At 36.6% G+C, this 23,491-nt stretch overlaps 1 protein-coding gene across 1 annotated transcript in view; it reads right to left on the bottom strand.

Moving 5' to 3' along the window:
- Positions 1-12,790: 12,790 nt before the first annotated feature.
- The window catches only part of LOC140235534 (tripartite motif-containing protein 2-like), an 88,232-nt gene continuing 77,531 nt past the window's right edge, over positions 12,791-23,491 (bottom strand). Inside the window, exons 3-5 of the mRNA XM_072315559.1 lie at positions 20,785-22,875; positions 19,970-20,125; positions 12,791-13,469 (exon numbers count right to left, since the gene is read on the bottom strand). Of these exons, the coding sequence (XP_072171660.1) occupies positions 19,973-20,125; positions 20,785-22,875 (2,244 nt within the window). The 3' untranslated portion in view covers positions 12,791-13,469; positions 19,970-19,972. The remainder of the gene's footprint in view (positions 13,470-19,969; positions 20,126-20,784; positions 22,876-23,491) is intronic.

The following is a 23,491-nucleotide window of genomic DNA, read 5'->3' on the forward strand; positions in this document are numbered from 1 at the left end:
TTCATCATGCTTTGTGTCAGGTTATATTATGATTCCAATGAATTTATTACACTATTTACTTGTGACAAGATGGTCACGATAAGAATGACTTAGATTATAGTTCTAAGAATTCTGTGTGCATAGGCCATAGTGTGTACATGAGCGTAAATTGTCTAAAGGGAATAAGTAAAGAGTTAATTCGCAAAAAACTGATGATGCATAGATGCCAAGTTCAAAAAATTTAGCTCTTAATGGTGCAAACTGGTGCACTATTTTTTACTTATTTTGAATACAAAAGGGAAATATGCCTTCAATTGCAACTCTCACTTTAATCCTTTAAGCTATGCTCCCAATGCGTGAGAAAAATGGGTGTCGATGCGCGAGATCATGAGACAGACCCTAAATGCCGGAGTTTCACTCACAATGCGTGAGACTTGGTAGCTCTGGATGATGTCCATTTTGTTTAATACAGTTGTACTGTTAAACCAACAGAACAGGAATGATGTAGAAATCATATATGAATTTTGGTTACCTATGTATAACGTTGGTTTAATATTCAGAAATCTACTCGGAGGAAAATATGAATTGCATGTATTGGGTTTTGCAACAAAACATTGATTTCAGACTGAAATATTCAGTTATACATCCAGCATGCATCTTGTTTAATACACACTGATTTTATCTTTAGATTAGTCTCATGATTGTGATATATCAATAATCATTGATTCTTATGAAAAAAATGGAATTATCAGTTTTTGCAAACAAACTCTTCAAGTGATATCTTGTTCATTTGTATCATTACATTTTATTTTATATATCAAAATTATGGTCACTGTTTTATGATATTCTATGCTCTTTTTGCTATATTTATGCTGTGATTTGAGCTTGAGTTTGAGTAAATTAATTCACCCATTCATTTCCATCATGATCGTCATGATCTGAAATAAAGCAAATCTGATAGGCTTGTGCCGAAAGGGTGGGTTGGGTGGTGGCGCGTCGCGTTAATGGGAACACCACCCTTCGTCCAAAGCCCCCCCGGTTTTGCCGAAAGGGTGCGTTGGGAGTGTTGGGTCGCGTCGCGTTGACTGGAACCCCACCCTTCGTCCAAAGCCCCCTCGGTTTTGCCGAAAGGGTGCGTTGGTACTTTTTCTCAGGTAATATTAAAAGACGAGTTTTGAATTTATATCTAACCTTCAAACAACCATTTCAAAGAGGCTATCGTCCGGATCGGTTTACACTCTATCACCACTTGGTCTACAAACAGTTGGTCTAATAGACTGTTTGATATCAGTTGGTCTAATAACCAGTTGGTCTAGTCATCATTTCGTCCAATTACTGTTTGGTCTAATTGTTATTTGGTTAAATTACTATTTGGTCTACAGTCAATTCGTCTAATAATAGCCATTTGGTCTATTTTTGGTCTATTATGAGTTGGTCTAATTCCATTTCGTCTAATCATCAAATGGTCTAATATAAAACCAAATTTGTCCAATATAAATGTGATGTACACATCAATAAAAAGGCCCCCCCCCAAAAAAAAAAAAAAAAAAAGAAAAAGAAAAAGAAAAAGAATAGCCCAGTTGGTCATAAAGACGAAACGATGATTGGACCAAATGGTACCTGATTAGACCAGGAGGCTGGCTATTAGATCAAATGACAAGATCAATGGTTATTAGACTAAATGGGTGTAGACTAAATGATGATAGACAGAGGCTAGACCAACTGGGCAATGGACCAAAATTAATGATGTGTACACCAAATTTATATTGGACAAATTTGGTTTTATTTTAGACCATTTGATGATTAGACTGAATGGAATTAGACCAACTCATAATAGACCAAATCGGTATTTGATGATATAAATTGGTGTTAGACCAAAAATAGACCAAATGGATATTATTAGACGAATTGACTGTAGACCACAAATAGTAATTAAACCAAATAACAATTAGACCAAACAGTAATTGGACGAAATGATGACTAGACCAACTGGTTATTAGACCAACTGGCTGTAGACCAAGTGGTAATAGAGTTAAAAACCGATCCGGATGATAGCCTCTTTGAAATGGTTGTTTGAAGGTTAAATATAAATTCAAAACTCGTCTTTTAATATTACATGAGAAAAAGTACCAACGCACCCTTTCGGCAAAACCGGGGGGGGGGGGGGGGGGGGCTTTGGACGAAGGGTGGGGTTCCTGTCAACGCGACGCGACCCAACGCTCCCAGCGCACCCTTTCGGCAAAACCGGGGGGGGGCTTTGGACGAAGGGTGGTGTTCCCATTAACGCGACGTGCCACCACCCAACCCACCCTTTCGGCACAAGCCAATCTGATATCATCATTCATATTGAGCTGTCTCTGATAAATAATCCAAAATCCAGTAGTAATGTAAGTGTCAATGATTATCAAGCAACAATAGTTGCTCACCGAACTGATTTCAATTTCTGTGACCCCTAACACTATGTATAGAGCTTGAGTGTATGGATATGTGTATTTTATGTGGAGTGAGGTCTGTGAACAAGTGTATGTTTATTTGTGTAGCTAATATCATGCCCATTTGGCCCTACTTTGTCATTCAACCTCCAGAATTTTCCAAAATGCATGCCCCTAAAAAGTGTAAAATATCACTATGCTTCCTTCCTTGACTTGGTTGACATAACAAGGTACCTCTATAGTGCTCTGAAACTTAACAGTCTGTGGAACCTTGTTATAAAGAGATTGATAAAACAAAACCCTCTTATAATAAGAGGTGATTTTGCAGGTCCAAACTCCTTTATATTCCTTTGTTTTGTACCCAGATATAGTAGAAAAATCGACATAACATGGTAATTTTCATACTTGTGGTTTATAGGTCCTTGTAATTGAGAGTAATTGAAGTGTTTGTTCGCAAAAACTGATAAGTCCATATTTGCCAAATGGAGATATTTGCGATTAAAGGTCAAGAAAAATAAAGAAAATAAGAAATTTTTTGCTTCTTTTGACCATAACTTCAAAAATGTACCTTTATATGTAGTGAATAATATATTATTTAAAAGGTATTATTTTGTACTTTATGACGGAGACTGTATACTACTTCAAAATCTTCAAAAATGGACTTATCGGTTTTTGCGAACAAACTCGTCAATTAGAGCTCATTGCCAAGGCAATACTTTTTATCACTCTCAACAAAAGGACCTTTACATCACCACACCTGAAGACAAACATAAGCTGAATTTGAATAATTGGAGTTGATCGATCTGCAAAGGTTTCCCCTTTCTTGCTAAACAAGCTGTTGCCACAACAACAAACAACTCTCAAACTAAGTGTCTCTCTACTTGAAAAAAAAAAATCTTGTTAGAGTTGCTTTGACATTAGAGAAGTTTGAAGGTTTTTTTTTGTTTTAAATTCTGATTTTTTTTTTTTTTTGTGCCAAAAGATATCTCTCCCATAAGTCACTCTCACAAAGATACTAAATTACCATTTTTGAAAAAAACAACAACACAATTCTTGTACATCTACACGATAACATCCAAGCCAATATTTCGTTTTTATCTGTATTGCTCAAGCACCAGAAAAGTTGTATGCTTCACGAGATTTACCCAAATCTTTTGTTTTCCCCCTTGACATGCTACTGGGTACCCTTTTTATAATGAATTGTTTTGGAACTACTGGATCAGAAATTCCTCAGTTTACATATTGGATGTGTTGTCATATGTGGTATAAAAGCAAAAGAACACAACAGAATTGGGACCTGTAAAATTACCTTGTTGTATCAGATATCTCACCATATCTGACTGCTATATATTGAAGTTCTACTGTATTACCATGGTGATACACTTTTTGCAACTCTTGGTGATACACTTTTTGCAACTCTCAAAAAGTGTCTAGCACACAGACGCCTGAAAACCAATATACCAGTCTGTGCCAAAGTCCTTTGGAATCACTTTAAATCTGAGATAGCCATTTGTTATGCATGGTTTTTGTTTTACTTTGTTTTGTTTGTTTGTTTTTGAAGAGTTTGTTCGCAAAAACCGATAAGTCCATTTTTGAAGATTTTGAAGTTCAATATGTGTCATAAAGTACAAAATAATATTTTTTAAATGATATATTGTCACTACATATAAAGGTATATTTTTGAAGTTATGGTCAAAAGAAGCAAAAATTTTCTTATTATTCTTTTTGTTTTTCTTGACCTTTAATCGCAAATATCTCCATTTGGCAAATATGGACTTATCGGTTTTTGCAAACAAACTCTTCTTTTATTTGCTTGTATGCTATTACAATGTACCATGGTGATACATTTTTGCCACCTGAAAACTGCCTTGCACCTCTACACATTAAAGGTACCGTTTACCATTGGGAGCAGTGATTTAAAAAATGTTCAAGTTATCACTTTTGATGCATATGTGTAGGTCAGTTGTATCACAAAACATCCTACCATATGAAAATCCTACAATAAAACCTAAAACATGGAGATATCACTATTTTTCTCACTAAACCATAACTGCAGACAGTTTAGTCAAGGAACAATCTTATCATAACTATTGTTCACATTTTGTATAATTATCTAACAATACTTAACACTGATTATACTGAATAACTTTTTTACACCATCTGGTTGTTTCTATCCCTAACTCACATTTTAGAACTAATTTGAAGCACTACAGCTAGGCTTTTGTTTCATCTGCAAATAGTAAACAATGCCTTTAAGTCCCCTATTTACGTGTCAAATTTTATATAAAGCAGTTGATTCAACAAGTTTTTGACAAACTGTCTGCCTGCCTGATTCATTGCCTCTTATACCCATAATTATAAACATTGTTTTGGTGGAGGTATGATGACATTATGATTTTTGTGGCTCCTTGCTTTATCTTTGTTTTTGCTGTTTTTTGTGTTCTTTTTTTGCTTTTTATCGAGACATAAATAATTACAAGATAGTAACGCTTACAAACTGTTTATAATAGACATGGGGACAGCTTTGTTAGAATATAAACAATACCAGCTGTGGGTGTTTAATTGTGAATCTAAAAATATGATTTACACTTAATGCATACATGCACACACATATACAAACAGTCACACAGACGCAGGTACATGTGAGCCCACATGCACACACACACATAACCCACACATACACACATACACACACACACACACACACAACACACACTCAGGCATGTTTCAGCACGTAGAGTATCTGTATATAGGAAAATGAAGACACTGCACAATGCATAGGTGTTATGCTTTGAACATGTACTTGAAGCTGATTTATTCTGAGGCACCACATATACGACACATTTCAGACACACGAGTGAGAACTGAATTGCAATCACAAGACAACAACACACAGGGGAACATTATGTCTGCCTGGATGATGTAAATCAGCAATTTACGATCTAAATCCAATAAAAATGAGTTGATAGGATGGGACATCCATGATTAAGTGATACCCTCCGATCACCATACATGGCGTATCTTTGTATACTTCATCCGTAATGTTAAATAAATATGATGGCAAGTTATAATTATATGACCATTATATGGGAATATCTATCTGCACTTGATACATTGGTTTGTTAATATAAATAATTCAGGACATACTTTAAAGTTGTATATATAATTTTATACTGCAATTTTATCTAACTTGCATACTCTCTCTCTCATAATTATATGCCAAGGGTAACCCATCACTCACTAGATAATGAAATTACCATAGACTCTGTATGGGATGCATCAGTTTCTCAATAGTCAATGGCTTAATGTGTGGTACTAACCGTGGTTATTCACCAAAAGTAGGTTGTTCACTGTGATATGTGTGAACTATTACAATGGTTGAGGGAAATTAAGAGGGAAGGACAAGTGCAGGCTTCAAAGTAGAACCCTAGACTACATGATTTGCAATACATTTTCTGTTTTCACAGGTCGTGCATAATGCCTTGTGATGACCATGCGATGAGGCATATATATTTCATATGATCCTCTGGTTTCTATGTAATGCCATGGCTTGAATTTGAATGTATAAATGCATCATCTGCTGCTAGGTCAGGCTACCATCGTGGTTGCCAAGAATGACTTGTCCTGGCACACAAAGTGGGGGCAGAATCTGAATTTGACCTGTCTCCCGCCCATTCAAATATTTCACTGACATAATTACATGTTGTGCCTCATCAAATGGTCATTAAAGTTTAATTACTATTCAGAGGCTTGTGAATGAGGTATAGAAAGTTACAACAACCAAAAAACATAGAACAACAACTTTGCATCTGTTTATGACTTCAACAATATTCAAAAACCTGTCATATGCTGAGAATAATGATGAGTCCAGTGATCTTTTTTTCATATGCAAATGGCTTAGTATTACCAGAAGATCCATGGTTTATCCATGTAGCTTTCACTGGACAAACTTGTGTTTCTCTTTGTGATTTCACTGCATATAACACACCTTAAAAGTTTTGATTCATGGCCACTGATACTTTCCACAGTAATTGATGAGGATTCGATCACACAGAATGCATGTAACTTCATTTTCACAGGCATGTACAGAAGTGACGGTATTTACAATTAGAAACAAACCCACAAAATTTTCCCCAGGCTAAACAGCAAGGCTAAAGCAGATATGACAATTCACCAGGGGGGAAAAGATCATGTAAAAACAGTTAAATCAATTAAAGCTGTTTATACCACTAAACTGAAACTCTAAAAAAGTTACTCTAATCAGTGTTTCTAAAATATTGCAGCAGGTATAGTTACAATCACAATGAATTAGAAAAGAAAACTGGACTGATAGAGAGAGAGAGTAAGGATACGATAATCTGAACAAATGTACAGGACTACAAACAGATAATACAGATCTGGAGACAGATAGAGGAAGGTAAAATACAGTTTGAAAACACAATACATCTATATATGAAGAGTTTGTTTGCAAAAACTGATAAGTCCATATTTGCCAAATGGAGATATTTGCGATTAAAGGTCAAGAAAAATAAAGAGAATAATAAGAAAATTTGTGCTTCTTTTGACCATAACTTCAAAAATATACCTTTATATGCAGTGACCAATATATCATTTAAAAGGTATTATTTTGTACATTATGACAAAAATCGTACTTCAAAATCTTCAAAAATGGACTTATCGGTTTTTGCAAACAAACCCTTCATATTATCTTGAATTAAGTGAATAAAAATTCTACTTTCAGTAGTTCATATAAAGTTTTCACATGAATTTGAGTTGCAGGGCAGACCAGTCAATATGCCAATAACAGCACTGTCATGGTTGTTTAGCCAATCCTGAGTCTACATGGGTGAAAAATACTTGTATCTTACGAGCAACATGCCCACCAAAAGAAGAAACTGATCATTTCGAAAATATCACCAATTTGGAGAAATTTCCGAGGTCTGAGGGCTTTGGGGGCAACCATTATCCTTTTCCTGAAAAGTTAGGAAGAAGTTACTTGCCCCATCTGATTCACAAGTCCTCCCAATGCTGGATTTTTTTTCTACAGTTAGATTAATATAGGATGTTGACAATGATTGAGCAGAGGGGATACTTTTTTATGGGGGGGGGGGGGGGTCACAAAAAGTACCTGTAACACAATACTTTCCCCTGGTTTACTTTCTTCAAAATAGATTGTCATGAATGATTCAAAACTTGAGAAGTTTAGAAGAGTGATAGAGATTTCTACCTTTTTTCAGCTAGGATCATAAATGTGACAAGGTATTATCAGATCCATCTACAGGACTGTTGTAAGCTGAGTTTTTCTTGTTCATCCTTAAAGGGATGGTATAGTACTGGTGGTGATGAGAATTGGGCTTTTAACTTTTTGTGAGATATCAAGAAAACACTTATGAAATACTACAGAGCATACCATTTTAAGAGGAATTCAAAGTTTATTTGATGAAAATCGGGTTTGGAATGACTGAAACATCCAAAAAACAAAGTAAAACAAAGCGATCATAATTAAAGGTGGGTCCAACACTTTATCAAAATCGCTCTGTTTTGGATATCTCAGTCATTTTAAAACCAATTTTCATGAAATAAACATTGAATTCCTCATGGAAGTACATGCTCTTTCATATTTCAAAAGAGGTTTCTCACTATCTCACCAAAAAATGTTAGAAACCTGAAATTAGGTCTCAACCAAAACTATACGATCCCTTTAAGGCAGGCAGACAGGAAGAGGAATGATGTATGACAAATTTGTAGATTCACACGTCTTTGGTACATCACAACGTGAACACCCAAATTAAAATTCACTTGGCAACATATTGCATTATGAAATTTCAAATATGCATCATGAAATCCTGACACAACATTATTAATTCAACAACAATTACAATCTGGCATAAGAGCTGAACAAAATTATAGAAAACAGACATCAAGATTTAACAAAATTATAGGAAACAGACATCAAGATTTTGATTGATAAAACAAATCCCTCAGATCATTAATACAAACAATTTTTTGTTTGTTCTGAAAATAAGTCCAAAAATAAATCAACAAAAGTAATTTTTCTTCAACTCAAATGGATGGGGCAGGGGATTTATCAAAATAGATATGCTGGTGTGTAATACTTTGTATCATTCTATATTTCACAGTGCACTACTTATGGACAGCTTTAGATGTCATTTAAGTCCATCATGATTTACAAAATAAAGAAGAAGTAGTTTTTACTACTTTGGGAGAAGACAATCACTGTACGTGACAATATGTACAATTAAAAACAAAACTGATCATATATTGCTGAAAAAATGTACACTTCCATTGCAGAAAACAGCAAATTTTGTCTTAGGTCCAATATGGTGGCAAGCCACATCAATGCTGCAACAAAAGTTGTGGCAAAATTGCTTTTTCTAAATACATCACACATATTCACACAAAATCACCAGAAATTGCATCTCCTTCCAACTTCTCTAGGCTTGTCTAACAGTTTTGAATGCCACTGGTCATGTTCAAACGCTAAAATTAATAAAAGTATTGGTGGACATCTATGCTGTATTTGATGAAGGTACATCATACTGATATAAATTATGGATTACTCACAAAATGACACTGGGATGATTGACTGCGTTTTGAACTGCTAATTAACTCAAAAATTTTCATACGAAAAATTCAAAGCTTTCAAACTTAACTTAATGTTTGCAGAATTCCTTCTTTTTTACAATAAAAACTTTTCCATATTCAATTATGGAGGCAATCACTCACTTACATGACTGGTATGAGGGGGATTTTGGGCAGAGGTGGAGATTCAGAGAGTTTAATCAGATACAATGACGGCAAGATGACAGGTTGAGTATAGAAAAATGCAGAAATTATAAACTGCACAACAGTCATATAATATGCGTTTGACAGGTTGGTTGAACCCAGAGGAGAAGGGTTCTATCTGACATAATCTTTGGCTAAAACATTGCGTAGAATGATGTCTTCGAGCAAAGACAATCTGTAGTAAGCTCTGACCCTGTTGAGGCAATGACTTTGACTGCATTCCATGACAAAACTTCAATTCAAATAATCTATACACACTCATTACCACCTCAAATAATTGTCTCTGCCATTAAAATGTCATATGTCATATCAAATTACACAAAATGACATCATTAATACAATTGCCTCATGTTACCTCTTTTCATTCTCTTTGACCTCAGAAAGCCTCTTGTGCCTTTTTGCAGGTGGCATAAGCTCATCACATTGCAAATAATGTTTGCCTGAAATACTCTCTGATCTTTCGGGTAGATTAGTGAATAAAATCCATGTCTTTCAAGTAACGTGAATCATCTGAACTGAATAACACTTTGCTAACCATCCAGGCAGTTTGATTGATGAAATCGCACAGCACATCACACAAAGTATGAGTATCTCACTTTGTGACACAAGAACCAATTAGTGTTTCCAGCTACTGAAAGAGCACCCTCTAGTGTTGAAATGTGCACACATTGGCTTGAGAACAATCACGCAGTATACCAAATGCCCTATCAGTTAATGATGAATAATGTTAACAATGCTTGAATTCCTGTGATTTCTGTAGGATGTTGGAGATGCAGTGTATAAATACATGTAGGTCTATATCATACAATGACATAACAGGACACTTACAACATTTTTTTTTTCTCAGTGAAAACAAAGAAGTTGTATAAAATCAACATCAGAAAATACATTATGACTTCTTGCATAAAGAGGAACCTACATAAAGTCGGAAGAACAAAACATCCTCACTTATCTCACTCAAGATGTGTGTGTTTTTTGTTTTTTTTTAACCCATGCTGATGGCTTCACAAGACATCTTAAGTAGATGTGTGAAGCAAACATGACTTATTCCATACACTTTCACAACTGACTGCAGTCACCCCATCAATATATTAATACATGATGAAGCTTGCTTACAGCTTCTGTTTTATCCTTCAACCTGCAATTAAGAACCCACAACTATATTGCAAACATATATGAGATACGGGCATTCAACCCTATGTACTGCAAGCCATTTAGTCATTCGGAGTCTCACATTCTTTAAGGTGTTTCATCTCGACAGGGATATCTTTTTTGCTCTTTTGGGTTGTGTGTTGTTGGTTTTCTTTTTCCTAGCAGGCTGGATGTTGCAAAATCATAATCATCTCAATCTAGATGTTGACTCATTCAACATCACTGAACTGAGCTTTGCTGAGAGTCATACTTTAAATGATGCGAACTCAGTTGAACGGCAAACAAGTGACTTTGTTAAAGTTTCAATACGGGGATTCTAATATGAAATAACTGAGCAGTGACTGGTTTGCAACACTTCAAAAACTCACTTCTCACTGTCAGCAGACATTGTTCATCATGTGGACTGACAGACTCCGGAAAATAGCACAAAACCATGCTGAAGATTATATTTGTAAAATGAAATATTGGGAAGCTGCAGAACTAGTGAACTTATTTTTGGTTACAAGATACGTTACATTGGTAATTTCATCTGCAAAATTCAGCTTCGTAACAATTTTGTCTTTTCTTGCTTGCATGACATGGCATAAAATTTTGTAGCAGATTCATCTCTCTCTCCATTATAGTGGGGCTTTGTTCACACATAACATGTTTAGCATATAATGTGGTACATCATGAAATATTAGTCAAAAGGAATACCAAAAAACTCAAATACCATGAATTCTACTATTGAAATACTTACAGAACAACCATGAGGTTAGACACATCACTAGTTGCAAAGGGCAAGATGCACATGACATGCATTTCTGTAGTTAACAAACAAGAGCAGACCACATAATCCAATTTTCATTTTGTCTGATTTGTAATTGGAAACTGAAGGACACTTTCAGCTAGATTTCTCCTGTGTTTGGCAAAAAGTAACTCTGAAGTGTACCCCCATGGAATGAACTGAACACAGATCAACCAAAACAAACACTAAAAAGCATAATTCACAGCAAGAATACCTGCAATGAAGTGAGTACTTATAAAGGTATCATGCCAGTTTACACATTCACACTCATTTCTTCATTTGGTCCACAGATAGTGAAATATAAATGTAACAGAAAAATTGTGATTTTTGGTTTTGATTAGCTATTGACTTGTGCTCGCCCCCCATAAAAATATTAAACAAAAACAAATGTGAATAGATCACAACCTTGACCAAGGAAGCAAGTGGTTACTGCTTGAAATGTTATCTCAAAATGTGGTCATAAAGGTGATTCTGCATTTACTCTTTGTTTTTGACTGTCAACAACTATTTTGAAAGAAATGAACAGAGGTCCAGATTGGAGTTACTATGCAAAGATTTGAGTTTTCTATTACTGCCAAAATGTGCATGAAGTTAGTTCCAAATGTACATTGTGCCACTCTGGGTTGTTTATTTTTTTTCACTGCACTTTTTAAATATTGCTTATCTTCACATCATTCCATGTCAGTTTAGTTCAGAGCAGTAGCCTAAGTCTTTGTGTGTCTGAATGTATTTAATTGTATTGTGATTGACTGATCAAGAAGGATTCCCCCCACCACAGATAACTATTTCATTCAGAATATGCCAATAGTTCATTGCACAATTTGCAAGATCAATATGATCAAGTCAACATATATCTTTCCTCTTCTTCTTTTTTTCCTTTTTACATATTTTTTATCTTTTTTCTCTTCACGTGGAATTTTGCACAAAGTAAAATCATCACTGAAATATTATGACAGCCACGAACACTCAAAATAGGCATTCCAAAAAGACGAGCTTCAATGAGATATGAACAAGATTCTTGTCACAATTGATTATGTTGAACTTACCATTAAATTTCCTGTGTAAACCACCACGTAAAATTTTGTTCATAATCATGTAGCAGCCACAAAAACCATTTACACTGTACTAGTATTTCGATGCATGAAGTAGAAGCAGAACACATATGTTTTGATAGGTTTTCAATGAGTACTTGAACTTTCAAGATGAATACAGGTATTGGCAACAACACTCAAGTTCTTGCAAAGTAAAAGAGAAGTTGTGATGAGCATATCACATACTTACTCTCTATTTATCTGATTTAAACAGAAATAGTAGGCCATATATTCTATTCATTTTTTCCGGCTGAATATAATTGTTCAAATCATTTGCCTGGTACAATATTCAAAGTATTTGATCATTGAATCTTCAAATAGTTTTAAATTCTGTTACAGTCTGTAAGCGTCATCCAATACTAGTTTCCATGTAAACTGCATCGATCTTCATTTCAAATCCTGTTTACCTGAATTGAGCTCCTGCATTTCATGGGGAAAGTGGGTTCACTAAAATCAGAAGAAAAGACACCGTCTGGAAAGCATGCATGTGCACAAACTTTTCGTAGCCTCAAATTCTTTGAAAAAAAGACTCACTCATGCTCTTGTGTCTGCTGCCACTGTTTAAGTGATGACAATGGCTGTGTACATGTGTTAGTCCCATTTGACCTCTATGACATGTCAGGACCAGATGATTTCAGATTGATAAGCCGTATAGTCCTAAATGAATATTCATCATTTCTTGCATTTTGACTTGATAGGGCATGATGGTATCACAGAAGCAACATAATTTACTGACAATGATCAATGAATATGCAACTATTCATATCCTATACGTTTAACTACATATTTCAAACTGCTACACAACATTACAGGTTTCAATAGATATCGATATTCAAGACATAATTTCAATAATTTCATGGATTACTTACATCTTGCATGGTCTTTGATTTATACATATCATTAAGTTACCATGGTATATAATTTAGGATAAAATACATCTTGTACATAATCAATGTACTCATATCACCGTGTAAACTCTTACAGCACAAATACCATTACAGTGGGTAGGTTTTGGGTCAGTGTCCCAATCTGGAGCTTGCACGGTCCACAGTCCTGGTGTGACCTTTCACCCCATGACCTTCATTCCCTGACCTTTGACCTTTTGACCTAGCTTGACCCGGGGTTGGCTTGCAATGACTTGGGCTGGGTTGGTAGGATGCATGGCCACATAGGGTTGGGCCCATTTGTGCAAAGACGGAGGGTTCGGAGAGAGCTTTGTGCCTGTTTTGAGCGAGAAATAAACAAAAAAAAGTATGATAAGATAAATTAATAAAGAGGGTGGCAAATGCACCATTCTCACAAGCAATTTGATCTTTCTCACTTTCTTTTACATGCTTGATTATGTTCAGAAATATACAGTGCACATGCAGCTCTCATGTTAACATAAAATAAAGGAGAGGTTGTCTTGCTGTTTGTGAGGGATTCACGCAAAGAAGTCTACTACTCCTAGGGTACCTACTGGAGTGTTTGCCAAGCCAAAATCGCACCAATAACTAGGAGACTCTAGTTTTTTCGTTGACTTCCATTTTCAAAACTATGTGGTTTAATAACATTCACGATTGCTCAATGCCATTCCATGAGCAATTAAATTCTACATGCAACTGATTCGAAAATTATGACTCCAGAGAATTCACAAATCCAGACAGAGTCTTATTATTTTAGATTTCAAAATTTCTTTCCACATGGCTACATATCGGCAGTTTCTGCTTAGTTGTTGAGGCGGGGTGATTCTTATTACTTCTGATGCGACAATTAATGGATGCATACAGTGATTCACTTTGGGGTATGCTATACTTCAATGAATGAATAAATGAACGGATGAATGACCCTACTCATGTCTGAAATAATTGATGAAGTGCCCATGGAATGTGAATCAAATCTTTAAAATGTTGGCCGACACCATGACTGGGAATACACATTAATGGGATCATATTGGAATGGCACAAGTGCATGGATATAGTTTAATTAGGATAGGTGGTTAGTGAGTAGGGTTAGTATAGCCCCCTTGCACCAACAGGGTTGGGTTAAAAGGTCAAAGGTGAAAAGAAAACGAAAGTTTTCAAGTCATCTTTACTGTGCAAGAAGACACAAATATTATTGCAAAAGAAAGTGTTCCTTGGACATACTGTATATACAGTATTTTATGAATTACTTGTTTGATTCAAATCCTCAATTTATTCCTCTCACCCAGAGAGGCTTTGAGGCTTACATCAGTATTGCTATATTGTTAGTGTTTTGGGTTTTCAGTGTCCACAATGAGTGTAAATAATTATATGTGTCTTCACAGCACAGAATGGATGACAAAATTTTCGCAGGAGTGAAATGCGTGTCTATATGGCACGTAATCACACCACACACCCCACTTTTCTGACCATGATGCATAGAATGAAAAGTGATGGTGAGCTCTGGGGACCGGCAAGCCCACTCGTAGCCAGGTGAAAATGTGAACGGTATTGCAATATGCATGGCGATGCCTCAGGTTAGTCTACCTCACACATTATCTCAGACCCTGCTTTCAGCACATTGACAATCTTCACAAAAAGAAGAAGTAACTTGTGCAATCGAGCTCTCCGCATTGATGAGATGGGAGATGGAGCTATCTTAGATCATTTAGATCAAAAAAATGAAAGTGTACCATTAATGACATATACTTAATTCCAAGGAGTGAAATTGTCAGCTTAGAACCAAAGGGTATTAACTCCACAGAGTGTGTGAAGTGCATCAATAGACTATTTGTCCTCCATTGGAGAATGTGTATCACAGGCAAACAAATAAAATATGCTACTGCTACTCAGGGTTAGTGAAAGCTGTGGAAAGCAGGGTCTGTAGATTAGGAGACTACCACATCTCCATTCGTACCAGAATCTCCAAATGAGCACTTCACCCAATCTTTCTTCTTCTCAAGACAGACGCTTCAGCTAGAGAACCTACTAGGATATATATGCTGCACGGGACCCCCTCAACTATATTACATTTGCTGCGACAGAGATGGGAATACATCATCCAAATTGCCTAGCGACACGCAAAGGTCACTGCCATGTCTCATGGTAGTTTTCCATATAGCACTCATTTTACTTGAATTCCATATTGCAGCTGGGCTGGAGCCATTCAGCAATATCTCGCCTCAAATACATGTATGACTTTAACTGCTTCACCTTCTCTGCCTATACTGGCTTGTCAAAGCTACATAAAAAAAGAGAAGCCTTTTCTCTCACTAATAGTTTGCCAGCCCTAGGTCCTGGTGCCAAATTTTTATTGGAACCAAGTCTGTGTTATAAGGTCATCTTCTCGTTCTGCTGAGAACATGATAGATTCTTCACCAATAGACAAAAGGAAATCTTCATTCAGCTACAACAACAAAAATCTTTTCAAGATTGCTAATTCAAAGGAAATCGCAAAATTTGCCTTTCTTTTCGTGAGTCACCAGCTCAACACAAATATCGGTATCAAGGCTTTTGGGCAGCAAATACATATTATAAGTCCTCAATTTCAAATGATGGAAAGTAAACATCCCTTGTAAAAAAAAAAAAAAAAAAAAAATTAAAAAAAAAGAATAATAATGAATAAGCATCCAGACAAACCTGTTTGAAATATATAAATTTTCTACTCTGTCTTTTTTTTTTTTTTTTTTTTGGGGGGGGGGATGGGGCATATTTGGCAATGAGGCTGTTATAATGATATATGGACCACTTTACAGGCTTAAAAGGTCTTTATAACAGCTCTGAAATTTGAAAGCAACTGTCAGCCAAAAGATTCACAAAGAGATGAAATGCTCACAATGATTCCACCAATGGAGATGACACCACCATGCATTTTACAGTCACACATTTATCATCACAGCTGTCCCTAGAGGGCTTCTTGACAAAATGATTAATAGCTTCATGCATATTCCCCATGTTCACCAAATAACGATTAGATACAATATGACAATTTATGCTAATCAGAGTTATGTCCTTGACGTGAATATTATGACAGTAATGCTGTAAGCTACACTGATATTGTGAGTGGTTGATGAATGATTTGTGTCACATGTATAAACATGGTATATAGATAAAGCATGGATGATATTGAAATGTCTATGAATATCAGTCTCCATGAGTGCCTATGTCTGTTTGAATTTGATTATGATACAAGGATTTTTATCTACAAATATTGAATGAATGAATCCTGTGATTGTATATGCACGTAAATATATCTATCTGTATACAAACATATCTAAACAGAGAGACACAGCAATATACTACTATTAAATCATATCAACTTCATTGTGCAAAAGCATAAACTAGAGAGTACTACAGTCATTACATTCATTTCAGGCAACATACGATGACACATACTCCAAAGAGTTGAAATCTTTCTATATGTACTGATACTCGTCACACACAAATAAAATCAATATGATTGAAATAATTTCATAAAACGTTGTGGTTCACCTATTTCAGAACTAAATGTACTGATACTGAACTATTTCGTGCGATAAAGCTATGAGACAATAACATTTGGCAGTTGTGACATCTTTGTAACATAAGCGTTAAGTACTGACATAAAATAGAGAATATTGCAATATATCATTTGTCATAATATGAAAGCTAACCAATGTGCAGTATATCTATAAATGCTTAATGTAAGAATATCTATATCATGATCTTTTTTTATTCACAAAATAAATTGCCTCTTCTAATGAATATAAAACATAATGCATTTTAATTGCATGGTGCAGAAATTGGTAACACAGGTTACAACTACCACAATGAATAACAAAAATATATAAAATCATAAGCATTTATAATATAAGTATAATAATGCCAAGCATGGTAAGTTTGTAGAAGAAATTAAAAAAAAATAAATAATAAGAAGTAAATAGAAATCAGAAGTAAATTACATCATCCATTGAAGGTGGGTCCTTTGTCGGTGGATTATTTATTTTTTTTTTTGGTGATCAGATCCAAACAGCATATCATAACATCGACAAACAAAACTGCAAATGCGGGGAGGACTGATATTTAAACAAAATACTGAAAGAAAAGGGAGAAGTTGGACAAAAACATTTTCAGCACCAAATAACCAAGTCATGGAGACCACACCAAGTGAGCTTAAGGGAATGAATCTGAAACAGAGCACTAAACAGAAAAAAAAAAAAAAGATATCTGTATGCAGTGCTTTGAAAACATTTCAGAGAATACATTTTTATACTAGAAAAAAAAAGTTTGCAATTTAAGCATGACTGCAGAATAAGAAATAAAAATGAAATCAAACCAAATAAAACAAAATTGAAGGCCAAAAGGGCAGTGACTACACTGCCTTATCAAGGAGATGGATTTGGTATGGCATTACAGTTCAGGAATGTATTATATCTAATTTAATAGCCCATGGATGCACTCCATGGTAGATCTATGCATTCGTATGTCTCAACCAAAATCCTTACTGAAGATGGTTTGTTTCTTGGTTTGCTAGACTATTCCATTTCTTTTGCCTTTCTGCATTCTAACATGTCTGAAATATAGTGATCCAAATAATCATGAACTTTCATACTTACAACTAATTTAGAATTGATTGTATATGTTTGTTGGATAGATGGGGAATATGTGATTACAATATCAGAATACTTATTTGCATATTATGCATAAGGTCAAGAAGTGCATACACGAGATTATTCATGTACATAGTGAGATATCAAATATGTATGCAAATGCTGATAATGATACACATATTTTCTTAAGAAACAACGCAATTACTATAGATGTCTGCAAATCGATGAAAAGCACATAAATTTAGGATATGCGTGCATTGCAGAGAGTAACGGGTCAATATCCACAAAGATGAAAGAAACAACATTGACAACATCAAATCATATAGTTGCTAACTGCATATGTGTTTCCTTCAAATTTCATTCCCCTTTGCTTTACTGCATTTATAACCTTAAGTCAAATAGTTGCATAATACCTATGTGTCTCTATGTTTCATTAACAAGTGATTTTTTTCCCTACATTCTGCAGCAACGCTTTGATTGAATGCACATTTGCCTACACTTAGAAAGCAGCCTGTATTTTTTTTTTAGCAGCAAAAGAATTTGATCATATAAACTGCTAGTCACACTAACTATAAATTTTTGACACACAGAATTTCTCAAAATTGAATCTGTACTGTGACAGGACATTCCCTGTATAAGTATATATTTCAAAAGATTTTCAATTACACACAAGCTATGGACTTGAATTTAAAACAGAAAAAATGATGTCAAAGTTACAGAAATATGATAGCTTTAATATTCAAAGTACACATTTCTCTAGAGTAGACTCCTCTTTGAACATTTTAAATGCTCTGTGCATTATCTCAGCTGAGAGAAAACTTTATCATTATAAGTGCTCTTGTACATATATTATATATCTCTATAACTTAAGCTATAATGTTTTGCAAGCTAACTGTACAGAAAGATCAACTGTGAATTTTCACTAACATTGTTACATGACACGAACACACACAAGACATTGACATCAATCATCACGATGGTCTTCACACACTACACAGTTCACACTCACCTACATCATGAGCCACTTCAAGGACCTAACCTGAGCTGTTTGACTTCAAGACACTGCTCTATAAAGTGGAGATGGTACACACTGTCATGATTCTGGCAAACATTTCCACAAACTTTGCAAGATATTTGATTTGTTTGTTCACATTTTGGGAACAATTTTTGGGCAGATTTCATCGTAGATTAATTGCAAACTTCATTGATACAGCATTAAGAGTCTATACTGAACTTTCATCTTGTTTGCAATTTGTCAATCATGTACTTCCAATCACAACTTTAAAATACCTCTCCAACTTATGTTTCTAAAAAAATACATAAAACAAGAACCACAGCCTCAAGACAGGTGCATGTAAGGCCTCCGGTATTTAGGATGACCACACCCGCAGTCAATGGATGGCTATTCATGTGATGGAATTCTCTCATAATAATGCATGAAACAACTTGGCGCAATCACTGCAGCACAACATCGAAATCATCAGAAAACATCTCACAGATGCCTACATGGAAAACGTATGACGGCATTCCTTTCTATGCATGATTTGATACATCAGTGATTCAATCGTCACTGCACACCAACAACACTAATCAAGGTGACATGATGTGGAATACAGACGCAGACAGTATCAGAGTGTGTCTAGTGATATATATGCAATATTATATGCAATGTAACAACAAAAACATGGTGCAAACTGGTGCAGCATAAATGAAGCATGCAAGCTACGTGATGTCCATGCATACATTCTATTGACATGCACTGTGCAGGAACATACAGCATGGCAAAATATAATGACATGTACTACACTCCCTAAATAGATGTCTACATCTTGATCAATTGTATATGTTACAGTGTTTTCTACCACATAAGGCTACTTTCGTTTTTGTTTTTACTGCACTTTGATTCTAAATACCCACACACAATACTCTACACAAGTACTTTTGAATAGCTGGCATTATCTACCACAATTTGCAAGCTACAAAACACCGAATACCATATGCCTTGACCCAAACACTACATATCAACCTCTCGACATGCCTACAGACTACAACCACAATTAGTACAGTATATATATTCCTCCTTAGTCCCACCTATAGCCTAATACTTCCAGCTGTGTCTCTCTGAACCTGGCGCTATATTAAACAACTCGTCAAGAAGCCCTCTGCAGGGAACATAGGGACACTCCTTTACCTCCTACTGTAAGTACTTGTAGACTTTCACACAATGGTTGCCGGAGTCGGCCACTGCAACGTGACCGTCGCTGGTGATGCAGATGTCTTGGGGTCCATAAAGAGGGTCCCCCATCGTGTTGATGTATGACACAAAGGAGCCGCTAGCATCAAACACCTTGGGAGCAAATTGGATGGTAAATACAGACATTGTGTGAATAGGTCTGCTGCATGAGACTGGCCTTTCAAGTTATGTGTGTTATACTTAAAGCTGAATGTACTGCTTCACTCAGTTCTTATTGTCTGGTGAAGGTTTGGTAAAAGAGCGGGAATGACGATGCTCTCGATACCTCTTCCTAACTGATCCACAGGCCAGTCTCAACAAATGTAATAATAAGATTTTATTACCTATCTACCTATGCATAAATAACTATCCAGCTTATATGTTTTGCTTGCATTCAAAGCTTGAAGATGATTCACGATTACTGAACTCATAAGGCAGTCAAGAAAAGTTATAATGAATTTGAATAGTACAGGGAAAAAAATGATCAAAATGTATGTAACCAGATTATATACAAAATTAATAACAAAGTTTTGCAGATAAAAAAGTTTTTCTTAATAATGACAGTTATGATACTGAAAACTGCTTTTACTTATCTCAGTGTGTTGGAGCACAAACTTTATTTAATTGATCGTGATAATATTAACCAGTTGAGGACGAGTCCCGAGTATACTCGGGCAAGAAAGTGTCTATGGGAAATATGTGTTGTAGCAAAATCAGTCCGTCTTCAATGGGTTAATTTGTCAATTTAGAACATCTTCCTGGTATAAACTCACCTGTAATCTGCTATTGCCCCAGTCAGCAACAATGATGTTCCCTAGTGCATCCACAGCGACTCCTGTTGGAGCATTGAACTGACCATTTCCCTCTCCCCTGGAGCCAAACGAAGTGATGAGCTGACCGTCGATGTCGAAGACCTTGATGCAGTGGTTGTGGAAGTCTGACACGATGATGTGATTCTCCTTGTTGACGGCCACAAAGTGAGGACCACACAGCTGTTGGTCCTGGGCTCCCCTTGACCCGATCTTATTCAGGACTTTCCCTGAAGGAGAGAAGATGAAGATGGTGCTTGCTCTATTGTCCACCACAATGATGTTGTTGTTGTTGTCTACAGCCACACCCTTTGGAGCAACCAGTTTGCCAGTGCCAATTTTGCTGATGAACTTCCCCTCTGGACTGAAGATGCTGATCCATTTGTTTTCGTAGTCTGCTACAATGTAGTTGCCGTGGTTACTGACCGCAATGCCCGTTGGTCGCTGGAGTTGTCCGTTGCTACGTCCTCGAATACCAAAGCGCTGCTTGATCTCCCCGGTGTTCAGGAAGACTTGAATGCACTGGTTGTTGCTGTCAGTAACCAAGATTCTTCCTGAGGGAGTAGCTGCAATACCCTGGGGATTTGTGAACTCGCCCTTGTTGCGCCCATGTGTCCCAATGGTCAAGATCAGGTCATCCTCAATGGGGTTATTGCTTCGATATGTTCTAAGGTTACCGCTGGCACTCTGAGGCCGGCGGGTGGCTTTTTGCCTCACACTAGTCCTGACTGGAATCTTTCCTGAAGGAGATTTGGGACTAACAGAACTGTCATCCTTGCAACCTTTAAGCTTGAACGGACTTCCCTTAATGTGTTCATCATACAGCTTAATGGTGAGACTATGGCTACCTTCTCTTTGCGTGGTAAAGACAACGTCGTAGGTTCCATTCCGGTTATCCAAGACTGGTAGATCCTCCGTCTTTGAATCTGGTGTTTTAAGCTGGGCTGAGAGGGGAGCATTACCAGTCTTCACCAGCACTCCCCTGCAGTTCTTTGACGTGATCGTGACCGCCGTCTGTTCACCTATCACTGCCCTCTTCAGCCCCTCACCATTGGCGACGGTCTCGTGTGGGACGGCACTGTTTGACTGCACAAGCCCAATATTGGCAATGCTCTTCTGTATGGAATCAATGTCACATGACACACTTACATAGTCATTCTCCTCTGGTTTCAGTTGCATAGTGAGTTGGGATAATTCCTGTAACCTACTAAGCATCTGCTTTTTGACTAGGAGAACATGCGTTTCATTGTCGCTGGCTAGTGCTTGCTCTGTGAAATCGCAGTTGTTCTCTATACTGTTGAGGTTCTCCTGGAGCAGACACCTTTGTCTCTGCAGCACACTCTGTTTTGCACTATGTACGGCATCGAGCTCCTTTATCATCTCAGTCTTCCTGCCTCGAACCTCCTCCTCCAAGGCATTGAAGGAGTCACTGATCTGACATTCGGCACTGGATTTTTTCTCCGACAATCGTTCTGATATTGAGGTCACTTTCGCTATTGCATCTTTGAGTTGTGGTATTTGGGTTTTGGCTTCCTCGAGGATACTCCGCAACGTTTCTTTGTGCTCCTCGATGACATTCGCTAGGAGGACAGTGCTGTGATCGCAGTGTTCTGTAACAGTGCACTCTTCGCATATTGCAGTCTCACAGTTGTCACAGTAATATGTTAAGGGCTCCCCCTCATGACTTGCGCAGGAAAGCATTTGATCGCCAATGGGAGAGTCTCCGCCCCCATTGCTCTCAGGCCTTTCTAAGACCTCCATGAGATTGGTGATGAAAAAGTTAGACTGCAAACCCGCCACACCCTCGATGGGCACTATGGACTGTTGTCTACAGATGGGGCAGGTCAGGGTAAGGGACTCTGATGGCACGTAGTTTTCGAGACACTTCTGGCAGAAGGTGTGCAGACATGGGAGTACTTTGGGCAGCTTGTAGCGCTCCAGACAGATGCCACATACCAAGAACTGCTTGTCTATCTGCTTGACGACGGGGCTCTGGGACGCCATGACGCCGACGCAGTTGTCAGAACCTCGCATGAAGTACCTCCTTTCAGTAATCTGGAAAATCAAAATGGCGTCCAGTTAGATCTTTTAGATGGAAATATGAACTGTAATCGAGTAAGAAAAAGACATTGTAAAACTGAATGATTTACAGAAAAACAACATCACACCTTCTTGTCAGATTCTCAAATCCTCACCTTAGCTCACAGAATGGACCAAGAGCAGGATTCACATATCAATCAACCTTTCTACTCAGTCATCTTACATCCCTATAATAAGATTTAAAATCTTGCATTAATCTTAACAGACATTTCTATCAATTCAATGTCATTTTCTATAAATTTGCCAAATTCACATATGTTCCCTTACACTCTTTGGTTCCAGCTGGCCTTGGAATGTTACTTACAGAAATTCTCAGGCCAAAAAATATGGCACAGGTCAGGCAACAGAGCTTTAAAACCAGTCTAAGACCATCATATTTTAACTGCTGATCACAGAAAACAAAACAGACATTTGTGTAGTTCTCCTTGCTCATGTCAAACAAATGCCCACAAAGAATTTGAATAAAATCCTATATGTTCATCAATAAGTTTTAACCTCGAAATGTGAGGAAGTTTTTTTCTTTTTTTGAGTGTGTGTGTGTTTTTGCTGCAATAAGAGTGTTTATACGCTT

Source organism: Diadema setosum, chromosome 11 (genome assembly GCF_964275005.1).
Source record: "Diadema setosum chromosome 11, eeDiaSeto1, whole genome shotgun sequence".
Lineage (NCBI taxonomy): Eukaryota > Metazoa > Echinodermata > Echinoidea > Diadematoida > Diadematidae > Diadema > Diadema setosum.